We start from the raw sequence: 26,731 nt of genomic DNA, 5'->3' as shown, positions 1-26,731 counted from the left end.
GGATGCTTTGTGCCCCGGCTGTAAAACGGGCCGCTCACAGACGGAGGATGGAGGGAGACCTGGGAAGAACGGTTGGGATCCTTCCAGCTTTAAAATGCCTGATATTATTTGATTTTTTAAAAAACAAAACGGTGTGTTTTTTGAGTTCTTCAAATCCTCACCATAGCAGCATCTGCTTCTCAGCAGCCTCTCCTCACTCAGGACGCACCAGAACGACACCCAGGACCCCAGGACGCCAGTCCAGAGGGTACAGCAGGTGTCCAACAACAAGAGAAATAGCCCAGCTGCTGTCCGTCCTCCTTCTTGGGATTTTTAGAAGTTCAAGAAAAGGAACTGGCCGTTCACTGGGTGACTTCTCTCCATCTCACGGTGCCCTTCTCTGAAGCCCCAATTTGGAGGACTTGGTTTTGTGGCTTCTTGTGGTTCTGGCCTTTCAGGGGTTTGCGGCCGTGGCTGAGGGACTCGTGTCTCCAGAAGCCTGATGGGAGGACAGGAGCCATTCTCAGGAACCCAGGGCAGTGGCTGGCCTCACTCGTTGTCCTCAGTCTGTCCGTCTCTCTGTCTAGACTGGTGGTGAGATTCTCCACATTCCACCTTTTCTTGTGATTCTCGTCTGATTTTAAAAATGTGATTGATCGTACAAGGACTCCGTGAGCTGCAGCCCCCCCACCCTGACGCCTTTCTGTCTTTGGAGCACATGATCAGGCAAGTCCACTACAGCAGGGAATCCTCGTCCTGGGACAATCAGAGCATGTGATTCAGTCACGTCCTCTGTGGAAGGTGACTGCCTGCAGGGGTCACCGCCTGACCTTCATCCTCAGAGTACATGGAGCAAGGAGATTCCCAGAGGGGGGCTGATGAGTCCCAACCAGCCATGGAGTTGGTCACTAGTGCTGTGAGCTGGGCCAGAAGTGGATCCCACAGCAGCCCTTCCAGGGGAGGCCATTACACAGCAGCAGAACCACTTCTGGCTGGCTCAGGTGCAGGAGAAATGTCCAGTTCTGAGCAACACGGGGATTCCAGGCATGGTGGTGTGGGGTTGGAGGCTCCCTCAGCGCCTCACCTCAAGTCTGCTCAGGGGACTCCAAGGAGCATGTTTGATTAATAATACTTACAAAAATGCCCAGCGCCCCTCTGCCAGTCACTGGCCGGGCTGCTCACATGAGTGACATTACTTAGGCCATTAGACTCCGGAGCCCACTGGGGTCCAGCCCCAAACCACTCCTCCATGACCTCCCTGTTAATCAGGGGCTCACCCATCCTGCCCCAGGCCTTGTGCTCAGGCATCAGGAGGATGAAATGAAAAAATAACAAGACACAGTCTTGGCCTCTAATTGCTGAAAAGTTTCTAAGGAGGCAATCATGTTCAGAGACAAACAATAATGCAAAAGTAGAACCGTCTTGAAGACAGAGTTGTTCTTAGTTTAAAACCATTTATTTGGGGAACTTCAAATCAAGCCCCTGCTGCCCCGGAGACCCTGATTTAAACCTCAGTTCTTTCCTCCAGTTCTGTCCTGCTCAGAGTTGAGGACAAAGGCTCTGAGGACAGGCGGCTCCCGGGGGTGGCAGTACACGGGGTCCACATCTGCTGTGGAGGGCTTTCTCAGCTGTGGGCCCCGTGGAACCCCCCGGGAACCTGCATTTCTGACCTTCCCAGAATGAGAGCTCCCAGAGCCACCTCTTGCTTAGCAAGAGCAACGAGAAGTTGATGCACTGGGGCGCGGTGAGCAGAGCCCCAGCAGCAACCTGCCGCGTGTCTTCCAGCAGGTGTCCCTGAGCGCTCGCTGCTTTACCAAAGAAAGCCGAGCCACACCTGGGTGGAGGACAAACAAGTTGCATGAGGACTCAGAGCAAAAAGGGAACCCAAAGAAGCCCTGCTCCACAGAACAGAGCCATCCACGTAGCTGCCCTTTGGCTTAAATTTCAAAAAGGAGGGTCCTGCCCCCCGCCGGGGCCACAGGGTTCTTCTCTCTGGATGCTTCTCTCCTGCTCTTTCAACACCACTGGAGGCTGCAGCCTTCAGGGAGCAGAGGAAAGCAGAAAGCAGAGTCCCTCCCATTGGTCCTGGGCCAGCAAGGGGGTCAGGTCAGCAGCAGGAGCCCTGACGTGGATGAGCATGGTTCTGAACCGGTGGAATCTGAGGGCGACACTCTGCCTGGGCCGTTCCTGGGCAGCACCGTCCAGATACACTGCAGTGAAATGTGTGCGATCGTCCTGGAGGGGAAGCCGAGGGGAAGCCAAGGGGAGGCCGTTCCTAACAAGTGTTGAGCTACTCGTTCCGGCCAGTGGTTGGCAGGCAGAAACCGTTTTCTCTTGTTTTCTCTGGGAGGAGTGGGGTTGAGAGGCAAGTGAGGGGGGACGGGATAAGAGAAAAGGAGAGGGGTCGTTCCAAAGTTCTGGCTTGTCTCTCCCTCCCCGGCTGTGTGAGGTCAAAGGAAAACTTATGGTGTTTGACCCTAAAAATAGGGTGAGCCGTTTACCCACCGCCCTCCCTCCTTCCAAAACCCCCATCCTGTAAGGACTGAGCAAAGACACTCGATGATTTACATCCAGGATTCATCTCGGCCATTTAGCCGTCTTTAGAGTAACCATGAAAGCCAGCCCAACACTCAAGGCCCTGGGGAGTGTTCTATCCAACACCCTGGTTTTGGAGAAAAGAGCAAAAAGAGAATTGTGAGGGCTCTGAGTAGGAGAGGGGTGGCGGAGCACCCCACAGACTCCACAGTGAGTTTGTGCTGCTCTGTGGGACCACTGGAGGGGGCCTTGTGTCCACTATCCCCTCGGTCCACCTTGCATCTTCTGCAGGGGGCTGCCTTCTGGCAGAAGTGAAGTTGGAGGTGGGCACCCAGGACATTAGCAGAACCACCAGTCCCAGTAGCCACCACTAAGATCCAACATTCGTGTGTGTGTGTGTGGGGGGGCGTAATATGGAAGCTGGGATTTTATATTGAAATATGTAATCTACATAGAGATAAGGTTAACTTCTATACCCCTGAAACCATGAAAGAAAGTCACAAAACAAGATCAGGTGGCGTGAGCAAGAATCAGCAGAAGGCGGACCTGACGGTGGAGAGATTGCTGAAGGCGGCTGCCCTACGCAGTGCAGATTCACATGGGAAATTCTCCCAGAACCCATCACAGAGTTTTCGGAAGAGCTGGGAGCTCAGTGAAATACAGGCACAGGGAGGAGCCCTTGGATGCCCATCAGTGGAGTCCAGGAGGAGAGTGGAGGACAGGGCAGAGAGGAAAACAGGTGGCACTCTGCTGTCCCAGAAGGAAACACAAGGCCTCCAGTTCAAGGGCCCCCTGAATTCCAGACAGGAGATGATTTTAAGCCCACACCTAGACAAGGCAATGGATTTCAGCCCATCACAGACTAAGGACAAAGAGAAGCCTGGCCGTCATGGAAGGTGGAGGTAAGGAACCGCCAGAAAGGATTGCAGAAGCCAGGGAGGAGTTTAAAAGGAAGGCAGCAACCAGCAGACGTGCCCACAGGGGTGGGAGCCCCGCAGGGTGGGAGCCCCGCAGGGTGGGAGCCCCGCAGGGTGGGAGCCCCGCAGGGGTGGGGGAGCAGCAGGCTGGAGAAGCCGCAGATGAGGGCGGAGGAGTGGCCAGTGCCCGGGGTCCCTGGGGAGGGGACAGGTGCAGACAGGTGGGAGCTTCCTGGTAGAATAAAGGGACCTGGTCCCCTGGCACTGCAGGGAGCTGTGCAGCAGAGGAAGAGGACGGCTCAGAGCCAGCACTGCCTGCACCGAGGCTTCCAGGCCGGCCCACCCACCAGGCCATCTCAGCGGGGATGCGATTGCTGAGCACCCACAGCCATCATTTAAAGGATTTGTACCCTCTACATTTCAGCACCCCAGAAAGAATATGAAGCCACCACATGAAAGTATGGCCCTGCTTCAGTCCGCACAGTGAGAGCACCAGTGTGGGACTTCATGCAAGTCCCTAACCCGTCTTCTCTGTCCCACGGGGATGACGCTACCTGTGCCAAGGTGAGCTACCTCATACAGTAGCAGGAGCAAATAAAACACTCTTGTTAAAAAAAGCTAGGTGTCCCCAAAGGGTCCCACAGATAGCCACAGTGTATGTTATGACAGGCGAGTGGCTGGGGAGTACAGACCCCACTGCAACCCACAAGGTAAGGTGGTTCACTGCAGTGTCAGCGGGACCCCTGATCCAGGGCCCTCCACTACCCAGGATTGGCTTGGGAGGCCTCTCAACAGGCTTGGAAACTGCACCACAAAATGATAGCTCTCAGCAGAACTCAGAGCCCCTGTCTGCTGCCCCCAACTGCACAAATCCCATCCTGTAGGGTGGGCACGGGCTCACAGAGAGCCACGGGCTGTGTTTCAACCCAAACCAAGTCATAAAGGGAAAGGCCCAGGATGGGCCTCAGCTCAGCTTCACTCCTTCTCCACCTGGGGAAGACCTGGGTGAGGCGGGGGATCTGTGAGCAGCGGAGGGAGCACCACAGCCCAGGTGCCCACTGGACTCACACTGGGACACTCGCACACCAGGACAGTTAGCACTGTAGCAGGACAGCTGCCACCAACCGGATCATTGGCCACTCCCCATGTTAGACATTTTCCACCTGCAATTTTGAATCCTTAAGGGGCTCTCCACAATCACCCTGCTTGTGTGAGTGCACAAGGAAACTGGGGCTCCCTAAGTAAGGTGCCCAAGGTGGGAGCCCTGCTGATTCTCTCCTGCCCCAGAGGAAAAATGGCCTCAGTTGTTGGTTCACCACAAAGAAAAGTGACAGTGACCAGATACTTGTGCATTCTTTGGGGTTTGGCCTTATTTAATCAATGCCACAGGCCTGGAAGACATCAGGAGACTCATCACAGAAGAGCTGGCCACTGGCCTCAACTCCAAATCCATGTGATGCCCAGCATGGGCGGGGACACAGTGGGCACCAGCAGCCCAGCAGCCCACAGGCACCAAGGCCAGCCATGTAAGTGACTCAGTATACGTCCCATCTGCAGGAACTGGACGCCCGGCCCTCCGTCATGTCCCACCACCTGACTGTCCGTCCAGCTTTGCTTCACTGCATGACTCAGGTGAATGGACGTCCTGACAAAAGCCTGGAGAGGTGTCTGCCGCTGGCCAGGAGAGGGTGTGATAAGGCCCAAGGCTTTTCTCCAGGCTGTGACCACTGCGATGGGCATCAGCTGTGTGTGTTCTTATAAAGTGCCTGCAGGACACCAGTCAGAGCATGACCTCCCCAGTGGGCCATCACATCCAGCGGAGATGTGACATCTAGCCCCCAACAGCCAGAGGTGTCAGGGGGTCCTCATTACCGTCTCTACAAATTCCCACCCATAAAACCAGCCAGAAGCCCCAGATGGAATACAGCACTATTCCTAGACACCTTGGTGGGCGCAGTCCAGCTGTCCTGGGCCTGGACTGCACTTTCACTAGAGGGACATTTTGATAACCTGCACACTTGCCGTGCATGGTGCTTGCCACGTGGACGCAATCTGATTACTCCGTGAGCCCAAACAGAAGCACAGGTGTGTGTGCACCTGAGCTGTGGTCACTGCTGTAGCCCAGGAGCCTGGAAATACACTGACCTAGAGAGATGGAGGTCTCTCAGGTGCTGGGAGGAAGGCGGCCCTTCCACCCTTTGAAATAAGTTCTCTAAGTCATTGATCATGATTCATGTTTCCCCCCCCACACACACATACACTGACATTCATGTACATGTTCTCTCTCACAATCATGCGTTCACATGTACTCACACATTAACATTCATGAAATGTGCTCACACATACTTGCTAACATACATGTGCTGTCACACACATATATTCACACATGCACTAACATACACATACACCTACACATGCTCACCCACACACAAACTCAAGTGCACACTCTTACACATACACATCCACTCATAAACATGCACATATGCCACACATACACATATACGTACACAAGCTCATACATTTACTCACACACACACACACATACATGTGGACACTAACATATTCACAGATACACACATGTGCACTCATGCGAGGAGAAAGCAAAAGTAGTCTTCACACCCATATCGGGCATCTCCAAACCTCTGCCTCAGAGGCGATCTGGGGTTCTAACAGCTTACATTTAATGAGGCTTCACAGATTCCCAGTTGCTCCTCAGACATCCCACCTCTCGATGCTCACACGGGCAGAGTGCACTGTTTTTAAAATGTAGAGGTGAAATCTGGGTATAATACATCTGAAATAGTCATCGCCCAACCAGTTCCACCTGAGCAATGCCGGTGGAGCTTACAACGAGACGGGTTACGACGCCCCCTCCGTAGGAAGAGGAGCACTCGCTGCGTGCCGGCTGCTGTGCCAAGCACAGGGCTACCAAGCATTGTAAGACGAGGCCAGTATGAAACAGTGTCCCCTTATACATAAACATGAACCCCGGACAGAAAGGCAAACGAAGTGAAGTGAATATCCTGAAACTCAACTTTATCCTGGGCCTCAGGTCCACCCCACCATGACAAATGGGGGATCGGTGACTGGCAGAAGGGAGAGGACCTCTGCTTGAGAAAAGCCAATGGTCACTTTATAAAGAAGACCAGACCAAGGGCTGGGGCTGTGGCTCAGTGGTAGAGCGCTCACCCAGCACGCGTGGGGCCCTGGGTTCGATCCTCAGCACCACATATGAATAGATGAAATAAAGGTATTGTGCCCAACTACAACTAAAAAATAAATAAAATAATAATAATAAATAAATCGTAAAAAACATAAAGAAGTGCACCAGCTGGAAAGGCCCCGAGAGCAGAGCAGAGACAGCAGAGAGGCAGGAGCCCACAGCTGGGCTGGAGGGGGTGGGTGACAGGTGGGGAGTCTCCAGCTGGATCTTGGAGGCTAGCCCTTCAGGGTTTAGCAAGGGTGAAACACAAACATGTTTTATTTTGTAACAAACCACATAGAGATTGTTTGGAAAGTGTAGAAGCCAAGGGGACCCAGTCTTCCAGGGGAGAGGTGATGAGGACCTGAGTTAAGACCATGGCAGTGAGAAGATGCAGGGGCCGGGGAGAGAGGAGGAGGAGGCCAAGGTCGCGTGGGATGACCTGAGTTTTAGGTGGGGACCACGATGAGTGGCGTGGCCATCTCCTGGTGCTGTCTGCAGCAGGAGAGGCTGGTGTGAGCAGAGGAGGCCACGTGCGAGTCTGAGTGCACACCTGGGCCATAAGCTCAGGTTGAAGATCTGCACAGGGCTCCAAGTGGAGGTTCTGCTCCCCAGGGCCGGGGAGACTGCACTCCCGCCCAACGTGTGGCTCTGTGCGCCTCCATGGGTCTGGTGCCTCGACACCCCACCCTAACTCATTGACATATTGAGGAACACTGTGCTGTTCCAGAAGCGGAATTTGCTGGTGACTTTGAGTTATATTCACGACTGAACGCCCTGCATCTCCTCATGGACGTGTTGTCCCAGGTCACACTGAGTTTGATATGGAGGCGTGAACTGGCTCGACAGTACTGTCCTCCTCTGAAGGAGCAGGGGCATCCCTGATCACAGCTGGTGACCCTGAAGCTTGTCCTGAGAGCTGGCTAACTGACTTGGGATGCGCTGCAGAAAGGCGGCCACCATGAATGGCTCTGGTCCTCACCATTTTGGTCACCACTATGTTGTCAGGTACAGACCATGACTCTCGTGGGTCACTGGGACTCTTGTTGGTCTGTTGATGAGCGGAGTTAGTCTGATGTGACTCACGGTCCTCAGGTAGCACCCCTCGGCCTGCACACACACTTTCCTCCAGGAGAGCACTGTCGAAGACACTCAAATTAGTGAGGCCTTGCCTCAGAACCAAGGGTGGTGAAGGCTGGGGACGTGGAAATGGGACAGCTGCAGCGACGGGGAAGCTGCCCCCTACTGCATGCCCAAATGGAGGCTTGAGTGGTCAGGGTCGCTAGGCCACTCGGACGGGGCCCCGTCTCTGCACACTTCATTGAGGAGTCTGATGGACAGGTTTGGCTTTTCCCATTTAGACTGTGTGGCCCCTGTCTGCTCTCTCCTTCACTCACTTCCTCTCCCTTGTTCCCACTGTGGTCCTCTGTGAACATGGCAGACCACACACCAAGGATGTGGGCACCAGAAGGGCTCAAACGGAGGGAAGGCAGTAGAACTTGTGTCCCAAGCAGGGCACTTGGTAGTTTCCCTACAGTTATTCATGCTCCTATGACTCTGGTTTTATGCCCAAGGAGACACCAGGCAGCACACGCTCACAGACACGCCCATGCGCGCACACACACATACACATAGCACAACAGCTTGACAAAGGAAGCAGCATCAGAGGGCACGGAGAGAAGCCAGCAATGGAGGCCAGGGCAGAGCACGGCCTGGCGACTCAAGAGCCTCTGGACGTTTCAGAGAAGAGACCGACTGGACTGCCGAAGTTACAGAATGAATGAGGATGGGGAACCCCAATCACCAGGGGCACCAGGTGCCCGCTGCGCACTGGCGTCCACTGATCCCCGGAGGCCAGGGCCTTGCTTCTCACCCCTGAGCTGTGTCACGAGTGGCAAGTATTGGGAGAAAGGGAAGCTTGGCTCTAAACGAACAGACAGAAATCATGCAGCGGCTGCCAGAAATACTGAGAACCACTGGCTTCAACCTTTTTCCATAAACAATTAAAAAGTGTTTTACAAACAAGTACAGGGAAAAGAAGATTTAAACCAAGAGAGAGCATCTGTACCTAGAGATGCAGGCACACAGGGGAGAGCAGCCCCGGCACCTGGGGAACACACGTCTGTCTTTCTGTTCTGGGCTGGGTTTCCGCCCCACTCGGGAGACCGCAGTGATTGCTGGGGCTGTCTCCCCGCCTGGCCAGCTCTCAGGCACTCACTCATAGGAGAAGCGATTCCCATGATCTCCTAATGGGCAGGTGGGTGGGCACTGGGTTTCCTCACACACTATCTAATCCTCAAAGTCGTACTCTGCTAACTTTCTCAAAAAATAAAATGAATGTTAATATTAAGCACACTGTGGAATCCGGTGCAGATGCTTAGCAGTGAGAGCAACAGAGAGGACTTCCAGGATCAGGAGGTGACATGGGAGAGACGCAGAAAGTGGCACAGAAACGCGAGATGAAGCTAGTTGGTCTTGGCTGTGCTCCTGCCATCTGCTCTGGAGAAACCATCAGAGAAGAGCAGACAGGACTCATGGAGAAGCCGGATGGCAGCAGGCTGCACAAAAACCAGGCTTAAGGCAAACAAGGGCGTCCACTATATTCTTTAGTTATCATGTCCAACCCCTGTCCCTGAAGGAGAGCCACTGTCACTGTGAGCACCAGCAGAGAACCTCAATGGCATGCAGAACAGCTTCCGGAGGCTGTCATAGCCACCCAGCTCAGGAGCGGAGAAAGCCCCTCACCCAAAATGGATTTCTATAGTGTGGGCCAAGACACTGGGGACACTGATCTTCTCTGGGACAAAGAGGAGAATGAGACATAGGACCAAAGATGTCACATGGCGAGGGACCGTGGCAGGGCTGACAGAGAGTAGAAGCGATCCTTGAATTCTGACCAAGTGACATGGAAAACCTCAGTGTGTCTAACCAGAGGCTTCCTGGTAGATAGGAACTTAAAAATGCTTTGAAGATGATTAATGCATCAAAGTGAAAAATCACAAGATCATATCTTCAGGAGCTAGAAAAGCCACGTGATAAGAACTCTATCTCCAACATCTACTCTTGATTAAAAAAAAAAAAAAACTACTAATAAAAGACTGAGGTAAGGCTGGGGGAGGTAGATCTGGGGGCAGGCATGGCTTCACAGACCTCACAGGGAGTTTGGAAGGGGTCCCTAGGGCCAATGGGAATCTTCCAAGGGTTTAACCAGGGCTGCAGTGGGATCAGGGCTCATGACGGGACCGTCTCTCTGATGAAATTACCCCATCTCCACCCAAAGGCCAGCACTGTGATGAATGGGAAGCCCAAGAAGCATTCCCATAAAGTCCTTATCATTTACTGCTTAACAGCGTTTGAGACGACAAAGACGTGGTATAAAATTTGGAAAAGCAAAGTGAAACCACCACCAGGCGACTGCATGACTGGCCTCCTGGCCTATTGACAAACCATCTGAGCATCAAGTACCAACGACTCAGGAGTCAGGAAGGGAACGGGCGCAGAATCAGCATTTTCTCAAATATGTTTGCCCAGAGCCGGGGGCGATGCAGAGAGTTTGCACACGGGGTGGGAAGACAGCAGTTACAGGGAACTGGCCGTGGCTAGGTTCCTCACTATCAGAGAAGAGAGTGACAGGAGAAAACCTGAGCGAGCGGATGGAGCTGAACTGAATGGAGGTCTTAGTATGAACTTCTGATTCGAATATAAATAAATACAGAAGCAATAGACCCATAAATGAGTTTGCATGTCAGTATGTCTCTGTGGAGACAGAGATCAGAGAGATATCAAAGGACAGAGACCCCACCTCGAAGGCACTCCTATTGGCCAAACCTGGGACTACTTGAGCTTCAAAGTAGAAAAGGATCATAATGTAGCATACTCTCCCCCAAGTGAAATATGAACATGCACGTCCCTCCTCATGGACATCTGTAACAGGGGCCACTCCATGCCTTACATACAAACCTTGCTGCTTGGCCACTCATGGCTTGTGTTAAAGTAGATTCTGTCCTTCCTCTTCTCCCTCTCGTCCCTGACCCCTGACAGTGGGGGAAGCAAGATGAACCTTCTTCCTGTCCTAAGCCGAGTCGTCTGTCCGTCCGCTCACTGCCCACAGTAATAAAGAACTCTGACCTGGGAACTGGAACATGGCTTTCTTTCAAGGATATAAGTTGAACACTAATTGTACCTGTTGATAATGACACTTGAAAAACAGCCCATGTGTTCCCTTTCTAAAGTCCTCTGTTCCCCCTGGCAGTTGGAATCACAGCTTCTGGTATAAAATCAGTGAATGAATGAAAGTTTGAAGAGGAAGAGACTAGTTATATGAGTTCAGAGCATCTTCTCCTGAATCCCTTACTGATCGTAGGAGAAAGAGTGCCACTTTGTCATGGAGAAGACGGGAAGCCACTGTCCCAGGAGGCCCCAGAGGCCAACATGAGCACCATGGTTTATAGGGGAGCAAATGAACATGATGTCACTTCCCTGTCACTTCTCTCAACGGGGATGACCAGGCTAGCAGAAGCATACACCAAAACTGCCTCGAACGAAGAACATCTGTAAAATCAATTGCTCATCATCTTCAAAACCACCAAAGTCACAAAAGACAGAAATTTCTCCAGACCAAAGAGATTAGCATGTGGTTTGAGGACAGATCCCTTTGCAGCAAAGGATGTCATTAAAGTGACTGAAACTGAGGATTAGATATGGAGACATTATCGGTGTTAACTTCCTGACTTGGGTTGTTGTATTTTGGTGCACCTAGAGAATGTCCTTGTTTATAGAAAATACATACTAAAATATTCAAGGCCATGATTCAGGAAAAAATTGTACTTGCAAATTGTTCACAAGTTTGAGATTATTTCAAAATCTAAAAAGTGCTCATAAAATTTTTTTATGACATTTACCACGTACAAAAACCTGTTTAAAAGATTTGATGGTATAAATTATTCCATTTATTAAGGGCAATAAAAAAGTGATAAACTTAAAGGAAATGAGCAACATGTATAAGAAGAAAACTTACAGTACTGACTGACACAAAAGAAGACATTGTTGTTACAGATCTTCCAAATTTTTTTTTTCAATAGCATCTATTTTTATGAAAATAAATGAGTGAAATAAAAACTGTGCATTGAAGAAAGCATCATCTGAACATGAAATGGATCCCATTCATAATCTGATAAGGAAAAAGGAACTTATAAAAGTTGTTAATCAACAAGTTAAATCTCTGCAAAGTTAAAAAAAAAATTGCACAGAAACAGACTGTTAAATCTGACATCCTCTAACATGGTGATGGCTCCTTGGGACTCACAGCTCTTCATCTGGAAGTGCAAGACCATCCTCAATTCAGTTCACACCAGACCAGGAGGTAGACCACTCCCTTCTAGAACCCTCCACATGACTTTGGGAGATCCCCACAAAACTGTGCCATACCAACTCTCGCAGCACATTCTGATCTTCCTGTAGAGTCAGGAAATTCCTCACAAGCTGGGGAGCTAAGTCTTCCCAGCCCCGTTGCAATTTTCTGGTGCTCTGCACGTTGTAAACATGTGACTGTGTGACAGTGAACATTTCATTTTCTTCTCTCTCTTGATCCAGATTAAGACCCAGACTGTTAAGTCTTCCTTGCCAACAAAGAACCCAGTTTTACATATATATCCTACAGAAGATGGGAGGGAAGAAGGTAAAACAATAGTAATTTATCATTTCTAATGTTTAAGAGGAGAACTGAAAAGTTTAAATCATCAATTGAAGCAGAACTGTGCTAGACATTTCCAAAGATAATTTGGCATTCAAATACACATGTAGACAGCCACAGAGCTTGTGTTCATTAATTTCATCTCTACCTACCAGATACAGACCAGTCTCTTGAAGGGAAAAACAAAGAATCGCTGTGCTCTCACAATGCTAAGTTTAACTTGGAACATGCAACTGCATGTTCCTCACAGAGGCAATCAAGGCAGGAAAATCAGAAGCCAGAGTCCATCCTCCCTGGGCCAGGGGTGAGAAGAGAGGCCAGCTCCATAACAAAGGATACCCAAAGAATCTCACTCAGAAGAAAAGCCGTGATTGTTCCCAAGTGCATTACCATAAAGCCTGGGCACTGCTGTGCACAGCTTCCCAGGGCACAGCTCTGTGCAGGACCTGCATTCTGCTGTGCTGGACAGTGGAGGACCTTCTGTTCCACTCCATAAGAAGAATTCTAGTCTCCCCCAGGAATTACCACAAGCAAAGACCAAAAAGGGACTCTGCCCTGTGGGCTCCCCTGGCTCCTTGTCCTCCTATTCTCTCACCCTTTGTGGGACACCACCTCTTAAGTCCATTACTACAAGAACACCAGAATAAAGATGGTGCTCTTCAAATGTTTTTTGTGGAGCTGGCCGCCCGGGCTCTCACCATCAGCTGAGACAACCGTCACCAAACAAGGCAAGGCCTCTGGCATCCAAAGAGGAATGTGGTAGGCCACGGAGCCCAGGCTAGGAGAAGACAAGGACGCTATGCCTTCAGGGAGCAAAGACACTTTACAATCCCTTAAGTGTCAATCTTTAATGCAGTGAAATTTGCTTTAGTTAAATAGTTACTACTTTTTACCAAGAAGCCATAACAATTCTGACATCATGGTCTATCCAGTGTGACCAACACGTCTGTTAAATATGGTCTAGATCAGGAATCTTATTTCTTTTTCAAAATCACAATACAAAATTTATTTGACATTAGGATCAAATCTACGCACCTGACAGACACTAAGTAGCTGCCTGTTTTTTCTTCTCCCCTCCCTGCTCTCTCCTAACCTCTCTCCCTTTCTTCTCTCTCATTCCCTTCCCTTCTCTTCCCTTTCATTCAGCTTTGTAAAATACTAGGACTCCCTAAAAGCAAACTGACTTCATGACTCAAAAACAAAGGTGCTGTCCACGATTTGAGCACCCTGGTGAAGACTAACCCAGTGCGTTCTGAAACCCTTAGTGTCTCCAAGGGTTCCTGCATGTTTTGTGAGTAGAAGAAAAGAGGAAGTTCAAGTCTGTTGATGTTGGCTAAGGAACGTATTGCCAGACAGAAGCTTACAACCTTTTCTTAAAATGCAGACTCCTGGGTTCCTGCAGTCCCGAGAGCCAGGACATACACAGAAAGGCCTGGATAGGCCTGGGGTGACTGGACATGAACTGTTTTAGTGTATAAGTAGAATAACATGGGTTAGCTTGTGAGTTTCTTTATCACAATTCATCTCTTTAATACCTGGGTGATTTCTTTCTTCAACAATGACAAAATTTCTTAACAAAACTACAGCATTTTTGCTGAAAAATGATCTGCCGTGGAAACCCATCATTGCCTGTTCCAGTGTTTTCATTGCTGAGACCGAAAGACCTCACAAGAACGACCTAGAGGAGGAAAAGCTTATTTGGGGCTTGCAGTTTCAGAGGTCTCAGTCCAGAGATAGACAGATAGCATGGCTAACTAACAATCAAGCAGGTCCCGGCAAGGGGCAATGAGGGATAAGAAAAATAAAGACTCACAGTCTCAGATTGTGAAGATATCAGCTGGGATCAGGAGGAGTGCTGCTCTCTGATGGAGAAGCAGGTCTCACAAATCATGCCAGCAATCTTTGTTTATATATATATTCATGAAAGTCACAGAGTTAGCAACATTATGCAGCTTATTCCCCAGTTCTGTTCTACAGTTGCCATGTGCAATATTCGGAGCTTTGTATAGCTCTCAAGAAAGTCCATTGTTTAAAGTTACTGTTATTCAGGCAGGTTTAGGAGGAGCAGAGAGCTTGGTGAAACACCGTGGTTGTCTAGCAGGGGAGCTCCTCTGTTCCCAGGAGCTGTGTGCCTGAGATCAAGGTCAAGACTGATAAGACTCTAGCACAGAGCCTCCTCATGGAGGGCATTACCATGCAGCTAGGCATCCTGTACCTTTGCACCGAAACTTTCCCAGGCACCAAGCCTGCCACAGTCATGAAGTCATCAGGACCCCAGTCTCAGACACGAGTCTCCCAATCTCAGACACCGCTCTCCACAGCTGACTCCATTCCTCTGGGCTGAGATGAGGCAGAACATCAGCTCAAGACATGACAATCAGGAAGCAGAGATAGTTCAACTCATCAGGAACAAATATAATCCCCAAAGGCACATCCCCAGTGACCCACCTCCTCCAGTCACACTCTACCTGCCTACAGTTACCACCCAGTTAATCCATCCAAGTGAATTAAACCACCAATTGGGCCACACCTCTCATGATCTAACATCTCACCTCTGAAAGTTCTTGCATTGTCACACACATGAGCTTTTAGGGTCACCTCTTATCTAAACCATGACATATCAGCATCCCGTGATAGTCTGCCACTCAGCCTTCCCCACTGTGGCCAGCACGGCTGCCCAGTCTTCCCCTGTATGCCCACTCAGCCCAGGCCCAGTGCTCAGGAGGTACTCAGTGCACATTTGGCAAATGGAAGAGACAAGATGGAACATGGAGCTCGGGGCGGTGGCTATTCCCTGCTGACCCTCCTTTGGTGGAAGGCCCAGCTCAGTTCCCACACCACAGCAATGAGCCGAGCTGTTCCCGGCGCACTCTCTTGGACTTCATGAAATCCTCACCTGACAGCACTTCAGTTCCACTTTTCAGTCATTTGTAGTGTGTCTCAGACACTCGAATGACAATGTTCTTAGAAGCCTGAATCCCGAAACTGAAGGAAAACTGGAGAAGTGTGTGTGTGTGCGCTAATATTAGGCAGAGAGGGGTGTGGGCTAAAGGAACACACTGTCGGCCAGTTTAGATTCTTCTGTGCATGATGACAAATCATTCTCCCCATATACATTTAGACGTTTACCACGAAGCTAAAGCAGAGTTTTGCACCTTACACGTTCCTGTTAACACCGCTCAAGGCGAGGGCTTTGTGAGCCTGTGAGGAGGGTTAGCCTTGAACAGCACACCCTGCAGCCTGGGGTCGGAGCCCGTTCAGCCCTGGCCTTGATGCTCGTGAAGCCTCCCGGCTCTGGACTGCCCGCACCACGCTTGCTGGGGTCTGCCACGTTAACCCAGACCTGAGACCCAGACCCTCACTGGCTGCACTTGCAAAGCCCGCTCTGAGGCGTCAGGAACTCACTAGACCTATCCAAGGCCCTGGGGTTGCCCAGAGAGTCCTGTCTTGCCCACAGGCCCATCGCACTGCTGGGCTCTGCAGTCCTCCCTGGCCCCTGCCAGGGGGCTCTGCTGGGACTCTCCATTCCCGGTCCCCACACTGTCTCCTGGAGCAGCCCCCTTCAACAGTTAGCCTGAAGACTGTTACTAGTCCCCATCCCGGGAGTCCCCACCCCGCGTCCACATCCTGGGTCCCCATCCCAGGGGTCCCATCCCGGGGTCCCCATCCTGGCAGTCCCCGTCATGGGGTGGCTGAAGCTCCTCCCCCATTAGTGCAACTGTCACCTGAAGGGGAAACTTGATGCTGTGGAGTAAAGTGGGAGCATAAGGGGGTGGGGCATGAAGTCAGGTTTGTACCTCTGTCCCTCGCTCCACGGGTGGCCCAGGTCAGCCCCAGGTGATGACCCCTGCCCCGCGTCAGCATGCTGCTCCTGACGGAGGAAATAGAGCAGGGCGGAGATCAGAGCCACAGCCACGGCAAAGGCTGGGAAAGACAAGAAAGTGCTGGGAATGTGTCTGGGCTTTTCTCATGAGTAGGGTCCACGTAGACAGATTTACAGAGAATCTAGCACCTTTCGTCAGGGTCTTGCAATCCTCCTGCCTCAGGCTCCTGAGCTGCTGGGATTGCAGGCATGTGTCATCGTACCTAGCTAGAAGAGGAACTTTCTAAAGCCACAACAGCTCAACAAACAAGGAAAATACAGATAGGTAAATAAAATGTGAATTTGTATAGTTAAGAACCAACTTTTGTCGCAGATACAGATCTTGCCTCGGTCCAGGTAACGAATGACCAGTCTGTCGCCATTTCTCTTCACAAGGGAGAAGTCGGGCAGACACCATCTTAACCAAGTGAGCATTGCCAATCACGGGACCAAGGACATCATGTGCCTCTGATACGATGTCCCTAGAGTGACACAGTGTCACCTATGTTTTATCAACCAAAACACTTAACCAGAAACTGATCACTAGAGACACTGGATGAATCCAAAGGAGGAGATTCTGAAAGATAACTGGCCCCGATGCTTCCAAATGTCTGTCCCATGGGTTCTACTTGATTACAAGACAGGCCAGCTAAGTGCCACGTGTGATTCTTGATTGGATCCTACTTTGAGGAAACACCCAGGCTACTCTTGGGGACATTTGCAATTGTCCTCACACTGGATGGTAACACTGCCTCAGTGCTCAGTGCTGGGTGTGATTGTTTGGCTGTGGTCCTAGACACCTGTGCCGTGGTGTCCAGCCATCTGTGACACCAGCACCTCAACAGCATGAAGAGCTTGTTATTCACAGAATGAGGCGTTGTAAGAGCAGAGCTGGCCCAAGCAGGTCTGGAGGCAGCCTGAGAGCAGGGAGCTGGGCTGGGGAGGTGGGCCAGGTGAGGGTCCATGAGAACAGGCCAGGGCTCACGTGGATTGGCCTCCATTGGCACCCAGGGAAAGACCACAGGAGCTTTGTTTCCGGCTGGCCCAGGTGAGGGGCAGAAGCAGATGGGGAGATAGCAGTGCTTCTCTCTTGCCCATTCCCAACTTAAAATCCAGTCCTAAAGGAAACCTTTACAGATTCCTGAGGCTGTGTGTCAGTCACCTGTGTGTGTTCAGTCTCAGAAGATTTTCTTGCACAAATGAGGGACTTTGACAGCTCGACCTACACGTTCCTTCAGATCTTGAGGCATTTCCAAGTGGGATTTTGGTTACTAGAAAATGGGATACTTAGTGCCTCAAGCTGCTTCACTTACAAACCCTCCCCTATTTCATCCAACAAGAAGTCCCCTAGTGCCCACCTTGAGCTAGCCCAACGGGCATGACAAAGAAGCCACCTGCAAACACACCAGTCACCACTATGCTGCCCTCCTAGAGTTAACGTACTCATTGACAAAATTAACAACTCTAAACATATAAAATGTGTAAGAGTGGTAAAATCCAGACTCGTTGCAGTTTTGTTAGAAGTCAAGAGAACTCTAATTAAACTTTCCATGGATCTCCCCAAAAAAGAACATCAGTATTTCTATTTGTAAACAATATGCATTTTAATAACACCATCCTTTCTCCTTCGTTACTTAAATTCCCCCAGTGTTTACTTTACAGCAAACTCACAAACCTGAGTCTATTTTTTTATAACTGCAATGAGCAGAACACAACATTGACCAGCCCAATGTCTGTTATAACCAAAGAGTGAGAAAAGAAACACAGTCCCACAGGCCCTAAAGTCCACCATAGGTTTGCGTGCCCTACACTGGGGACTGTTCATATCTCAAATATCGTCTCCATCATTTTGAGGAGAGCACTTGGATTTGCCATGTACCTCAATCTGAGTCTCCCAGACCTGATGTCCATGGCAGCTCAAACTGCCTAAGAAGATTGGGGTAATGTGGACAAGCTGTCCTTTGGTGGAGTTTAAATTTGTTATCCCTGCTGGGTGTGGTGGTGCACATCTGTAATCCCAGCCACTCAGGAGGCTGAGGCAGGAAGACCAGCAACTTATCAAGGCCCTAAGCAACTTAGTGACACCCTGTCCCAAAATAAAAATAAAATAATAAAAAGGACTGGGGATGTGGCTCACTGGTTAAGCACCTCTAAATTCAATCCCTGGTACCAAAAAGCAAAACAAAACGATATGACCCAATTATCATATCTAAGGCTTTATCAGCATAAAAATGCACACAGATAATCCAAAAGAACTATGTGGTTGCTTATTACAAAAGACTAGTTATCTTGACTGCTATTTGTAAAGGGTTAATTAAGATGGTTGCAGAACACGGTAGCACAGATGCCTTACAGAGGAAGGTACCACATGGGGTGGACCTGCACGTGCTGCTGGGGTCCCAAGACAGAGGTAAGTGCAGGAGCCCAGTGGAAGAAGAAAGTGCGAGAGGATGCTGTGTTTAACAGGGACTCCAAGTGCACAGACCTACAGCACAGGATGCGCCCACTGGCTATGGACAACCTGGGGACACTGGTGACCTCGAGGAGGGCGGGAAGGGATGGAGGGACAGTCCCATCAGTCCATCCCCGCCGTGGAATTTGACCCTTTCCCCACACATACATGTTTACATATTCCTACCTCCGAAATGAAACCCATACTGTCACCATTGTGGCCACAGTGAGTGGCACCCTGTATTCACCAAGGTAGAGAGAACCTCAGACACTCTTGACAGGGTTGAGCAACTCTTTTTATGAAAAGGCCTCCTGCAGCTAACAAGGAGAAGCTCATTTCTGCTTACCTGAAAAGAAATGTCCCCCTCCTTCCCGGGTCTGGCCTGGGGGGTCCCAGGAAGCAGCATGACATTGATTGTTATGTAACTTGGAGACTGTTTATTTGCAGTCCCATCCTGCATTGGAGGGGAGGGGAGGTGTGCGCCTCTGGGGGGCAGCAAGGGCTGGCCACAGGACCCTGAACACAGCTTTACATTCCTACTCCTGCAAAGACTGGCTGCTGCTATGGGAGATCAGAAGTGCTGGCCGCCACAGGGTCAGGGCTCCCTGCTCTCAGCTCCATCTCCCACCCTGTGCCCTTCCTCTGGGTGAGGGGACATTTGTTACCAGGAAGGCTGGAGCTAAATGAAGGTTTATCCTTCTTCACAAGGTCGAAGCCGTAGACATCTGGCCAGATGAGGAGACAGGGCCACTATGCTGACTTCCTTTAACACAGAGATCATTTCCTTCCTGGATTGAATCAATAAAGGGGCAGGTTCAGGAGCGAGGCCTACACCACCATTCCCTTCTGCACCCTAGTTCTTTTCCCAAAACTCACCTCCTCTCCACATTACTGGGCCCCAGATGGCAGTGGCCTCTCTCTGTGCAGCCAAAAAAAAACTATCACAGAACTAAAACCACGTTGGTGGCAGCTCTTCACCCCAAACTCCAGAACACGCACTTGTGATCGCTGCTTTCCTTCTGTGTTGACATCTTCCTCCAAGAATCGTGCCTTCCTTAATGTTCATCGTAAACCACTCATTTTTATATATTAAGAAAAGAATACAAGTAACAACAGATGTTGTCGAGCATGTGGGGAAAAGAAAATTCTCATCCATTGCTGGTGGGATTGCAAATTGGTGCAACCATTCTGGAAAGCAGTATGGAGATTCCTCAACAAACTAGGAATGGAACCAACATTTGACCCAGCTATCCCACTCCTCAGCATATATCCAAGGGATTTAAAATCATCATACTATAGTGACGCAGCCACATCAATGCTTGTAGCAGCTCAATTCACAATAGCTAAGCTATGGAACCAACCTAGGTGCCCTTCAACAGATGAATGAATAAAGAAAATGTGATGCATATACACAATGGAGTATTATTAAGTCATAAAGAACAGTAACTTTATGACATTTGCCAGTAAATGAATGGATCTGGAGACTATCATGCTACATGAAATAAGCCAGTCCCCAAAACCAAAGGTCAAATGTTTTTGCTGATATGTTCAGTGGATTAGATAAAGGGGAAAGAAAGAAAGGGAGGGGAATAGGAATAGGAAAGGCAGCAGAATATATCTAACATAATTTTCCCATGTACACATATGAAAATACCTAAGTGAACCCCACTATCGTGCCCATCCACAGAATGGAGTCCTAATTAGAATAAGATATATCCCAGGCTTGTATAATTATATCAAAATAGATTCTAGCTAGGGCTGGGGCTGTAGCTCAGTGGTAGAGTGCTCACCTAGCACGCATGAGGCACTGGGTTCGATTCTCAGCACCGCATAAAAATAAAATAATAAAATAAAGATGTTGTGCCTACCTATAATTAAAATAAATAAATATTTTTAAAAAATAGATTCTACTGTTAGTATAACCAAGAAGAACCAATAAAATTAAATTTAAAAAAAAAAAGGTGGTGGAAGAAATTTTAGATGCCTTTATAAGTAATGGCATAGTAAGACAATTCACAACTACTCTAATAACAATGCCTGACACATAATAAATGCTAAGTAAATGTTTATAAATGAAAAAATAAACTTGAGTTTATGGGGTAGGGAAGACAGGAACATTGTTAAAATATAGATTCTCTGGCTCTGTCATAGACCTAAAATCATAATATTGGGTTGGATTGAGAGAGCGAACTGTGTATCATAAGCAGTTGGTGATTCTAATGTATTCTGAAGTCTGAACATTACTGATTTTTTTAAGATGGGTCACGTGAGGCAGGACGCACCATGAGGAGCTGGTGTGTGGTATGGAATGCGATCTCTACGCTCTGTGGAGCTCAGAAGCAGCTTGGTCAGTTAGTTGGAAAGCAGGAGAGATTGAGGGTGGAACACAAGCTCCATCATCTACCAACCAAATGTTTCAGTTGCTCCATCTTTAAACAGGCCGACGGGGCCCATTTCACCATATGGTTTTGAGGTAACGAGTGTGATGCCCATAGTAGGTGGTGGTGAGACCACAGCTGTCCTGCTGCAGAAGGGTCCAGCGCCCACGCGGAAGGGCCCACGTGCACTCACTCTCGGGGAGTGCTGTATGTAGTCAGGCTCTGCTGTCCCGGGGCAGCATCGAGGACGCAGACCTGGGCCAGCACAGGGGCCACAGCACAGGGGCCACCTTGCCCCCCTGCCTGTTGGTGGTCTGTCTGTCACAGCTAGCCTCCGTACTTCTTCTATTTGGCACATTGAAGAAGCCCAGGTGTAAAGCACATGGGTTGCAGCTGCCACGAAGACGTTAAGTGAAATATACAAATGACAGACTCCAGTTTTTTCTTTTGCTCACCGAGAATGTGTTTCTAATGTTTAGTTTATTTAAAGTTATATTTAAATAGAGAACTCTCTTTTTTGAAATTTATTTCCATGCCTAAGATTTCTGTTAATTGGGATATAATTATTATGCTTATTAAGAATGTTCAATTAAACACCAAAAGAAGAAAGAAAAGCATTTTTTATAACATACAAAAATAGTCAATTTGATCAATTCTATTAAAAACATGAATCTGTTGGAAAGATCAACCCAGCGGATTTTAGGGGCTCTCACAGATAAAGGTCGGTTAACAATCTACATGTCAGTGTTTTAGCAAGTTGTGGAATTGATTCTGCTGACCTCACCCAGTTCCTGAGTGTCCCAAAGCCACTCACTAGTAAAGCAGGAAAACTGTGAACTCATGTCACTCTGAATCAGGGGGGCACACTATTATAGGAAACCCTGTGTTTATTCCAGCCACTGACTCATCGGACAACAGAATGCTACCCATCAAGGGGTCACTGTGGTTTAAGAAATCCCGGGAATGCCAACCATGAATAGTTTGCCCAGACCTCCCTGGATTCCTTCCCTCCGAGGATCCCGTCACATGACTCCAAACTCTGCAGGACAGGAGCCCTGGAAGCTGGACTATAGAGCACCTCAGCCAATTTCATCCCAAATGGAAGCTACCTGTGTTGAAAACACTTGTAGGTCAGTTTAATACAGAGTTGGCAACTGACATCACTTCATATCCAAAGGCCATGAATGTTAAAAGCAATGGGTGTTAAATCTTGAAGATAAAGCAATACAGGATGATGAGGGTGGGGTAGGGGAGAGTGGAGATGGACTTCCAAGAACCCCAGGGGCTGAGAGAGCAGGCTTCTGCCAAGAAGAGGTATCTTTCGGGCAGTGAGGTTTGGTATTACATCTTAGTGTAGAGTTACAAGTGGGGTATCTTGGATTTGACCAAAGTCCCTAAGTAAATAATAATGGTTTGAAAAGAGACTAGTAGGAAAAGAATATGAAGAGAAAATGAAAAAAATCAGAAATCTCTTCATCACGGATCCTTCCCTACAGTCTCCAACACGCCCGTAGTTTTCATGCTTACCTGAACATAGTGATATACTCTAAGCCTAAGATCAAAGCACCAAAGAAAACAAAACAAAATAAAAATTGTAGCTGGCATTGTGTGTTCACACACCAAATTTCTCCACATTACAGGGACAAAACCTCTAGAAGTGTAACATTGCACACAGATGTCTTCCACAGTGTCCTCTGCACACGTGCTGGACACGGAGCCAGCTGGGACCCACGGGAGGACCACACTCCACCATGATGTTACAGGCACGTGAACTTGCATGTGCACACATCAAATAACTTCAGTGGACATGCAAAAAAAAAGTTCACCAAATCTAGGATGACAGCCTTCATCTCCCCTTTTGCCCAGTTAAATTAACTAGGATGGATCTATTAAGGTCAGGAAGGAAGCCCAAATCATCCGTGTGCACACACAATGATCCATTGAGGCTCCTACCTTCATCTTCACAAAGAACCTTCTAAAAGAAACTGTTAACAGGACATGTACCAAAACACCACAGCCAGAAACATCAGCACGGGCTGAGGGGACATCTGCAGAGTGCATCCAGGGACTACGCACACCAGGCACAGATCCATGGAAGGTGAGAGCATGAGAAGGGGTTTTGTTCTGATGTTCAAAGTCCCCGTCACACTCCTCTCCAGCAATCTCACATCAAGTCAAACTGCAGGCGGGCGGTCTTGAAATCAAGTCAATCGAATCAAGGGCTACCACTGAAACCCCCCTTCCAAAGGCCTTCGTGGAACACATGCTACCTTCTACCTTAAGGCTAAAATGGACAAACATGTTGCCTTCCAAGTTGTCAGAACTTAAACACGTCCCCTGTGGTCGAGGTCAGCCCTCTCCTTCTCCAGGGTACACGGTGCTGATCTGGCCTTACATGATAGGAACAGCAGCAGCCCTGGGTCTGAGAGGCAGAGGACCCCAGCTTCTTCCCATGTTCAGAGGTCATGACAACCACCAGCTGTCACTCCAACATCATGCCCAGTGATGTCCCTTCTCCCATTGTTTGACAATGGGACACTCTCACACACACCACATGCCAAGTGCACACAGTGCATCTCTACCTCACAAAGCATCTGCCTTGGCTCCCACTTTCAAATTAAGATCTTCATAGTGACATGGCTGTTGACATTGGGTCCCTTAATGGTTTCTACAGTGACACATTCCCAGGCAGTTAGCAAGCAGAATTTTTTATTTACCAAATACAAAGGCTATAATAAAATCTTTAGACCTTTCTAAGTTCTAAAAAAAAATCGTACAATAAATTATTTCAAAATTAAGATAATCACTGATTAATATGGATACAGGTGTTTGCCGTTGCCTATTACCTGGGGGTACAGAGATTACGTGCTGCTGGTATACAGCCCCCACAGCACAGCTTTTTATTTTGTTCTAACATCATGCATTTCCACCAAAAGGATGAGAAATGTTTGTTGAGATACAATTCTTGCTTCTTTTCTTAGAACTGGCAACCACATGTTCATTAATAATGATAATAGAGTACTTCCAGGTTGCTACCTATCATGATGTGACATGAGTTTCCACAGAATTCATTAGTCCTTACATTAAAGAAAAGGGTGCGCACCTTCCCAGAGCAACCCAGGTCAGAACCAATACGGCACACGTAGCTGTTGAATTTGTCCCCCCAGTGGGAAAACGACCAACCACACCAATAGAGCCATTTGCAACATTTAATTTCTTACCAATACCCTTTATCTGTAAAATCAACTTAAGAAATGCCCTGGCTTTGCTCTAATATCATAACCGAACAAAGGAAGTCAAAGCACAGGCAGTCATTTAAATACCACCTCTTCTGAGGTCAGCGGGCAGCACTGTTCTCAACTATTTCTGCTAAAACCAAACTGCACGGGCCAGGGGTAGCCAAAAACCAGCACTTGGCTTTAAAATGCATGCAGACCATGCAAAAGGTTCCAAGGGCACCCAGAGATGCACATTTCCTGTGCCTGAAGAATTTTTGTGACTTCATGTCTCTTGTGATGTCAAAGAAGAATCACAGACTCCATTTTGGAGACTCAAGCCCATCTGCCCCAACGCTCTCCTCCAGTCTGCACCTGCCAGCATCTGAGGCACAGGCGGGCCACAGAAGGAAAGGGGGCACAGGAGCAGCTGCTCTCCCTACCTGCCTACCTGCCTGGGTTTGGATGGCTGCCCCACGTGTCTTTTCACCACCTCATTTTCCACAGCTTAACCAACAACCAAACCTTCCCATCTGGCTCATTTTCCCTTTGCATTTTAACTACAGCCCAGAAAAGGCTTGCCTACTTCATTTGGGCCTACTTTTAACCAAATCCAGAATGCTTTAAGTGAAATAAAAGGTGTCTGTCTGGGTTTCTTTTATGTGGAAATCCGATATCAAGGATCACTTTTGTTTCCATAGGAAATTCTCCATCTTCACTTTTCCACTGGTCTTATTCCAGGCAAAGAAGTACCCAACTGCTTCCCCACTCCATCTCCCCTTGAATCAAACACATCAGTTCATTTGCTCAGCCCTCACCTCCAACTTCAGGAGGATGCAGAGGGCCCTGCCTGTGCAGGGGATAAAGATTCCTCATGACGCAACCCTGAGCATCCCTGGATTGGAGAGGCATGGAAGAAGGCAGTGGCCCTCCCTGCTGCCCCTCATGGCAACCAACACTAGGGGGACAGCACCAGCACCCCTCCCTGCAGACACAGGGGTCCTGCAGGCAGACACCCACCTCCACAGGGCCATTCATCCACCCCAGTGCACATGACAGCAGGACAGGCATGGAGGGGAGATGGCCAGCCAGCCCCAGCCAGTGCCTCCTGGCCTCCTCCACCTCCGGCCACCTCTCCATCCCAAGCCAGCCTCCCTTTCCCCCCCCCACAGAGCTTCAAGTTCACACAGATCTGGGTCCCAGCACAGGCCTAATCAGTTCATGCCACCCCACCCCCAGTTTCCTGAAGGCACAGGGTAAAATCCCGTTTGTGGGGGGAAAGTCTACTGGAGTTGTCTTGCCACAGGCAGCTCTGAAGAGGACCGGCTGGGCATTCCGGCGGAAGGCTCTCCACTCCCAGGCTCTCCTGCATGTGCTCCTTTTTCTCCTCCCCCTCCCCCTACCTTGCTCCTCGCTGCTGCCCCCAAACCAGGCAGTGGGTTCCTCCTCTGGGAGCTGGGGTTCTCCTGCACCTCCTGCACCCTCGAGGGCTTTGCGTTTCTTCGACATCTCTGCCCAGGGCTGGGGTTTGGGGGTTTTCTTTCCCCACCCCCTGGCCCTCCCCCCTCAGAGAGGAGAGTGAAGGTGGGGTTAGGTGGAGGGGAGGGGGTTAGGTGCAGAGGAAAGGGGTGGGGAGAAGAGAGACCAGGGAGGGAGATGGAGAGAAATTGCTGCTGGAAGAGGGGAAGGGACGCTAGAGTGGCAGGAAGGCAGGAGGGGCCGGGACTCGGTGCAGAAATCTACAATCAGTTCCATCAGCGGAGCCCTACTCCAGGGCTGTTCCTTTCTCTCTCTCTCTCTCTCTCTCTCTCTCTCTCTCTCTCTCTCTCTCTCTCTCTCTCTCTCCCCCTCCCTCCCTCTCACCCTCCCTCCCTCCCTCCCTCCTTCCTCATTCCTCATTTTCCTTCAACTAGAGGGGTAAACCAGGAAGGGAGGAGAGATCAAACCCAGGGAGGAGAGACTCCCGGGCACTCTGCGGATTCCCTCCTCATTTGGGGGTGGGTGGATGCTATCTGGGGGACTCCTGGCCCTGTGAGTAAGGAAGGAGCCATCTCCTGGCTGTTCTGGGAGCCCATGTGTGCAGTGTGTGGTGGGGGTGTGTTTTCAATGGATTGCAACAAAAAACTGAGTGGAATGAAGAAAATAAAGGGCTGCAGGACTCAGGAGCAACGCTCTTGGGTGCTGGGGACTCGGGACCCCTCCTCCCCCATGACATCATATGATCTTTCCAAGAGGCTGGGGATGGGAGGACAGAGGAGAGGGGAGGCAGAGGCAGGGATGGCAAGATCAGGGGGATCCTGCCCCACTGAGAACCGGGGAAAGGCAATGGGAAGGAAGAAGGAAGTTGAGGTACACGCCAGTCCTTCTCCAGGCCGCCTCGAGAGGCACCTGCGGGTCTGGCGCCACAGCCGCTGCGGTTTTCAGCTGGCACGGAGTCCTCCCTGGGAACTTGGAGCTTGAAAACTCCTTGGGTCAAGCATTAGCCCTGAGGCTAGCACT

At 49.5% G+C, this 26,731-nt stretch overlaps 1 protein-coding gene across 1 annotated transcript in view; it reads right to left on the bottom strand.

Annotated features, from left to right (window-relative positions):
* Pde10a (phosphodiesterase 10A) overlaps positions 1–26,014 on the bottom strand; it is a 534,453-nt gene extending 508,439 nt beyond the window's left edge. The window contains exon 1 of the mRNA XM_058580935.1: positions 25,636–26,014. Coding sequence (XP_058436918.1) covers positions 25,636–25,741 — 106 coding nt within the window. The 5' untranslated portion in view covers positions 25,742–26,014. The remainder of the gene's footprint in view (positions 1–25,635) is intronic.
* Positions 26,015–26,731: the final 717 nt, after the last annotated feature.

The sequence above is a fragment of the Marmota monax genome, unplaced genomic scaffold, assembly GCF_021218885.2.
Source record: "Marmota monax isolate L192 unplaced genomic scaffold, Marmota_monax_Labrador192_F-V1.1 WCK01_AAM20220418_F8-fsc00083, whole genome shotgun sequence".
NCBI lineage: Eukaryota > Metazoa > Chordata > Mammalia > Rodentia > Sciuridae > Marmota > Marmota monax.
This window is presented reverse-complemented; position numbering and strand designations above follow the sequence as displayed.